Source organism: Aythya ferina, assembly GCF_964211825.1.
Source record: "Aythya ferina genome assembly, chromosome: 5".
Taxonomy (NCBI): Eukaryota; Metazoa; Chordata; class Aves; order Anseriformes; family Anatidae; genus Aythya; species Aythya ferina.
Genome location: NC_140301.1, coordinates 50,968,502 through 50,974,501, shown reverse-complemented (window position 1 = coordinate 50,974,501; position 6,000 = coordinate 50,968,502). Strand labels below are relative to the sequence as shown.

Below are 6,000 nucleotides of genomic sequence, written 5' to 3'. Positions count from 1 at the left end.
AGCAGATGGCCCAAACTATCAAGTGTTTTGTCGGTCTTACTGTTTCTTACATTGTGATGGATAAAAATTATACATGATAAACTGTCGCCGAGACAATGAATGCTTCCATCCATCATTCTGGTCTTCTCTTATTCCAGCCATGTGACTGAGTTGAATCAAGTTTATGACATCTTGGCAGGGAGATTCCTACAAAAACTAATATCTAGATCAAGTACATGAATAATGCATTTATTCCCCATTAAAAAAAAAAAAAAAAAAAAAAAAAACTGTTTTTAAGAACAAGGGATCTCTATTTCACATCATTGAACCAGTCCACAATGAAACATTTCAAAAGCCCTACTAACAGATTATTCACAAAAATTTCAACTTAGCTGCATTATCCTTTATACCACTGTTGAAGCTGCATTTCTTCTCAATGCCATAATTTAAAAAAGAAATTGTCTGAAGATCCTAAATAAAGGAAATCTTACTTTAAGAGTGCAAGCTGAAAATCTAATAGAAATTCTTCGTATAAACTGCAGACTCCTCTCGCCACGCACTGAACAGTCTTGGCACAGCGTCCAGGCATGGCCAGCTCTCTGCTGGGGGCAACGTTCTTGGCTGTGAAGGCAGAGCATGCCCTCTGTCACTCATGGCGAGCAGTCCTGTCCAACTGTCTCTTTTCGACAACTTTATCATCAATCTCTTTATTAACAGCTCCACTGCAGACTGAGAACGCAAACAAGGACAATGCGCATGCCAGATTTCTGGAAGGCACACAGCACCAGACACCACGCAGGGCAAGGTTTCAGTAAATCTGAAGCAGAAGCTGCAGCTCAAAACTCTCACATGCTGTTTCAAGAAGCATCATGTTTATTGTATTTACTTTAAAATAAATTAAAAAAAAAAAAAAAAAAAAAAAACACACAATCAAGTTTCTCTATTGGGTAAGGTAGGAAGGGTGGAAAAAAAGACAAAATATTTCTGAAACATCAAGCTCCCCCCTCCCAGTCCTATTTTACACCATTTGAAATGTTTTTATCAATGAAGGGTATGTGACCAGACATTCCATTCAACTTTAATTTTATCCACTCCGGGTTAGTATATTATCATTAAAGGAAGCAAACATCACAGAAATAATCTTAGATGAACTGAAAAGTTCAAATTTAAGTGTAGATTTTTAAGCATGTAAAGCATTTACTTAAATAACCTTATTTAAGAAATTTGCTTTTGAAAAGATGAACATAAAACATACTCCTAAAGATATGCTAGCTTGCAAGAAAGACATACGAGACATTTGAACTTGTAAGCTGTCCAGTATCCGTGTGGGCCATAGTTATTATTGGGCAGTTTAAATGCATTGGCTATTTTCTCAAGTTAAATAAATAAATGCAGCTTTATTTAGCCAACAAGTTGGAGTTTTTCTAACCATGCATCAATAGTAATTTTTCTCTTTATCCTTTCCTATTACTTGCCTGCATTCAAGTTCTTATTTAAAGACAGAAATCGACCTCAAAACCAAGCTTGATAATATATCTACATATACCATTAAGTCTTTTTCTTCCTCCTCCAGCTATTAGGAACCTGTTATATTTGACTTTTCTAAACTCAGTACCATTACAGCTTGCGAGGTAAAAATTGAATAAAGTATGCAGGACAGTCGCATTAATGGTTTAATAAACATTCCACTACAATACAGAAGTCATAACTGAGGTCATTGAAAAAAAGGCATGTTGAATAATAAATCAACCAGTTACTAAGCGTGGAAGGAAAAGAAACACCACTGCTAAATATAGCATTCCAGAATTTAGTCAGAACAATAGAAATATGCCAAAGCTTTCTTAAATTAAAAAAAAAAAAAAAAAAATCATTAGAGCTTAAATATCCAAAAAACAGATGGGACATGCAGCAGTGGTTCATTCTATTATCTTTTTCATAATAAAATGTGCCCTCTGAAGTTTGATATCAAAGTTTGCATTCTTTTGGTGATAGTAGTAGCAGATGTTTGATGTTTGTAGATATTTCAAATTATTAGTTTGAACTTTGTAGACGTATCAAACTGCATCTGCCTCTATCAACAAATGCAAGATGCTATATTTCTATTAAACAGATCCTTAATTCCACTAAGATGTTTCAAGTAAAGTAAAAAATGGTTTATTACTGATGTTTTTCCAGTTTGAACATTGGAATCTTTAAAAATTAAATCCATCAAGTACATAATTAACATTCTGTGCATAGACATTCATGAATGTACTGTCAAGACCTGCACATTTTTAAGTGACAGTTTTGTCCAGCAACAATGCTGCCAGGGACCAAGCTACTTGACTAGTGTGTCTGTAAAGTTACATAAGCCAACCAGGATCACTTTAACATGTGAACTGTCTTTTATAACAACACATGCAACTTTCAAAAACAACAAAAATAATATTCTGCCTCCCATTTAACGCCAGAGGTTTTTCTAGCACTTAGGCATAGATCGTGGCTTCAGTAATATCTAGCATATTCTTGCAATACTCTTAATTTTCCACTATTCTAGAAGCCGAGAAACTCAGTTTTAACTTTATATCATTGATTAAAATTGGTTCTCTAAGGAGATAATCTCTAAGTTTACCAAGATATGGTTAACATCAGTTGATAGTCACCACTACTCAGTTACTACCCACATATACTACCAGTGTCAAAAATTTACCTTCAAATAAAGAAAAACAACGCACCAAGACACTACCTACAGCAAGGAAGCACAATTTCAGCTGATACTCATCAATTTAGAAGTCTGATTCAAATCAGCATGTCTAAAGCCATCTGTTAGAACCATGGCTTATTAATGTTAATTATTTCGGCTACAACAGTAATTGTCAATGTCTTATTTGGAGATCTTCATGAATTCATGTACTTACTCCACCTCTTGTAGGTTCATGACAGGTAACTCAGAACAAACTTACAGAAGCCCATTGCCAGTACCCCGAGAAGCACTGAACAGCAATCTGTACATCTACTTTCAGATTTTTATTGGTTGGAAAAAATAGAAGAGGAATTAAAGCCATAAATAACATCAGCTGTGATGAAAGGGAGAAAGGATGGGCAAGATATAAAGATGATGAATCTGTTTGAAACAAGACAAGCAATTGCATGCTGTGAAAAATATACACAACACAAAGGTCTATTGTTTTAGGCAGGGTAATTATAATATGAGGACCGTAATCATCAGTGGTTTTAGCAGTTAAAGAAATTTTAGTCAAAAGGGGGCTACTTAAAGTTACTCACATCAAGCATTTGGAGGATTGGGCTCATGCTGATACAAAGATCAACCAAGTGATGCACAGTTATTTGTTATTTTTTACTTTTATTTCAAGGCAAGCTTAAACTGTTTGACAAGAAGAGAAATACTGCCATCTGCTGACATAAATAGTCACTTGCAAGAAAAGCAAGTGTAAGATACCAAGACCATTGAAGTTATTTAAAAACAGTTCAAAATTCTAAGGAAAATAAATACAGCTCAAGATTGTATGCACATTTCTTCTCATATTATCAGGTTAAGAGAAAGTCCGAATCAGAAAGTAAGGAAGGGGTGCTGTTAAAGTGTTTTGGCAATAAACTCTGCCCCTCCAACCTCCAGCCCACTGCACAATCCACAACCTTTCCCTTTCACAGGCTAGAATTCAACATCCTGCTAAGTGTTACTTCCTACATCTAACATCATGCTTATTTACAAAATTTATGGACTTTCCTAGGCCATACTGTATTTTGTATTAGCAGAAAACTTAAGAGCCAAGTATAAATTCATAGTGAAACCAGTTCTGTACATTCAGAAAAGTCAGGCAACAATGGGATTGTGCTGTTTTTTATTGTGTTTTCAATGGAGAAATACATCATCTGTTTACAAAATAGCTCTTGAAAAATACAAGGAGTACAGATACTATAAAACAAAGCAAACTCCAGTCATGAGACACTACGTACATCATGCGAAAGCAACAGTCTGATCTCCAGGTTATGAAAACTAGAATTAAAAAGTCACTATACAGAAAGGTTCCAAGTTTCCAGCTTGGCAAAACTTGGGTGCAGTTACATGAAACGTTTAATAAAATGAAAAAGACTTTCTGATGTGTAAACAAAATGACAAGACTAAATTTGTGCCTGGCAATTTCGATCTAAACTCCATAGCTACACAAAATACACAGACACCTTGTACACTTCAACTGTTAATATAACCTTCTTTTTGGGGTGGACGACAGCAGGCTGCACAGGGCAAGGAAAAGAGAAGTATTGTATACTAGACATCTTAGACAAATGGCAAAAAAAACCCTTCAGTTACTGCACAGCCTAAGTAAAAGATAAGCTACACTCTGACTTTGGAGAATTAATTTAGAAGGATAAGGGGAAGAGTGTAAGTAATTTAATTTTAACATGAAAGATGCACGTGTAAATAGGATGAGCACAATGAGAGAAGGGAATTCATAAAACATGCTAATCAAAGTATGGGAAATATGATTTGACATCCCACATATTTCAGACTAAGAAATAGTAACATGAAGTTTGTTATCTACATCTGGTATTACTGCTGATATCCCTCATGTTCCTCAAATACTGTTGTTCTTTGCCATGAGAGATTCAGTTCGTTCAAAAGAAAAAGTAGTTACTTATCTTTTTGATACGACTACAGAACAAAAATTAGGAGTAAGAGAGCTTACTAGATGTCAAGTGCTTACTAGAAATATGATTTTTAAAAATTCAATGTTGTTCAGTATGTAAAACCATTTTTGATGAGCCATCTAAAAATAAAAAGGTTAAAATCCTCTGGGAAAAAACTTTTTGCTTTTATTTAAAATTTGAACCTTTTTCACGCATACAGAACTTTTATGGAGTGTACAAAAATCATCTTATATTTAGTGATTCGAAGGCCATCAAGACAGGTGTTATATTTCACAGGCACACATTTACTTAAACACTTTAGTGATGGGACAAACTTCTGAATTTGTGCCTACAGGCCACAAGGTATTGTGATTACGTACGGGGGGAAAAACGCAATATTAGGGTCTGGCTTGTTCTTATTTTGTATAACTATTGTCCTATATGGTGCATACAAGCTGCAATAAAAACCCCAACACTAAATGCAAAAGCTTTTCCCAAGAAATACAATAAAGGGTTCAAAAAGGAAATAAGGAGTTTGATTAGCTCAAAGGAAAGTTTATTTGCTGTTTGATTGATGATCTGTATGCACCTTAAAACAATCCTATAAATAAAAGTAAACCACATCTTAATCATATCCCACCAATACTGAAAACTTCCCAATTACTTTCTCGATGTATGTCTTATTACCTCAAGATTGGACATTCCTCTCTTTAAAGGCTTACTGCTGCTTGATGGCAGTTGAACTAGTTATACTATACACTTTGTTGTCAATGTACAGTATATCATAGAACGTCGCCCAATTTGCAGATTACTAGTACTGAAGAGATTCTTCAATAAAACGAAAGCGTATCAGCTGAAGATCTAAAATTAGTCATACTCCAATAAAAAAGTACATAAAAGTGCATTCAAGGGATTCTTATGCCAGTTTTATCTCAATTTTGAAACAATGCATCAAACAAATTCAATCAGAATGTCAAATATGGCTACAAATAGTGTTCATGTTTTTAAAGGCAGTAATCCTTTGAAATATTTAATGCAACTGTTGCTAACACATTAATAGTACTCCTGGCTTCACATACTAACCTGGACTTCCAATCAAGTGGTGATTTTAGCCCAGAAAGGGAAGTGCACAAAATATACCTAAATCCATTTCCGATCATGTTCTAGTCTTGCACCCTCTGTTCTCCTTTTTTTCTAGCATTAGAAGACAACAGGTTGAGTTGGCAGATATTGTTTATGGACCCCTGAGGTTGTTTTTACCGGTTCAATCTCAATTTTATTGAATTCTTGATAACAGGAATAGGATTTGCAGGGAGAGCAGGGATATCTGAAAGGTCTGTACTGGGTGTTTTCTGAAATGAAAAGAAAAAAAGTTTGGTTGTATTTTAACTT

General features: G+C 34.7%; 1 protein-coding gene across 6 annotated transcripts in view; it reads right to left on the bottom strand.

The window, feature by feature from the left end:
- Window positions 1-5,142: 5,142 nt before the first annotated feature.
- The window catches only part of PAPOLA (poly(A) polymerase alpha), a 40,893-nt gene continuing 40,035 nt past the window's right edge, over window positions 5,143-6,000 (bottom strand). For all 6 annotated transcript variants that reach the window (XM_084522266.1, XM_084522263.1, XM_084522262.1 and 3 more), the window contains one exon: window positions 5,143-5,960. In XM_084522266.1, coding sequence (XP_084378392.1) covers window positions 5,865-5,960 — 96 coding nt within the window. In that variant the 3' untranslated portion in view covers window positions 5,143-5,864. The remainder of the gene's footprint in view (window positions 5,961-6,000) is intronic.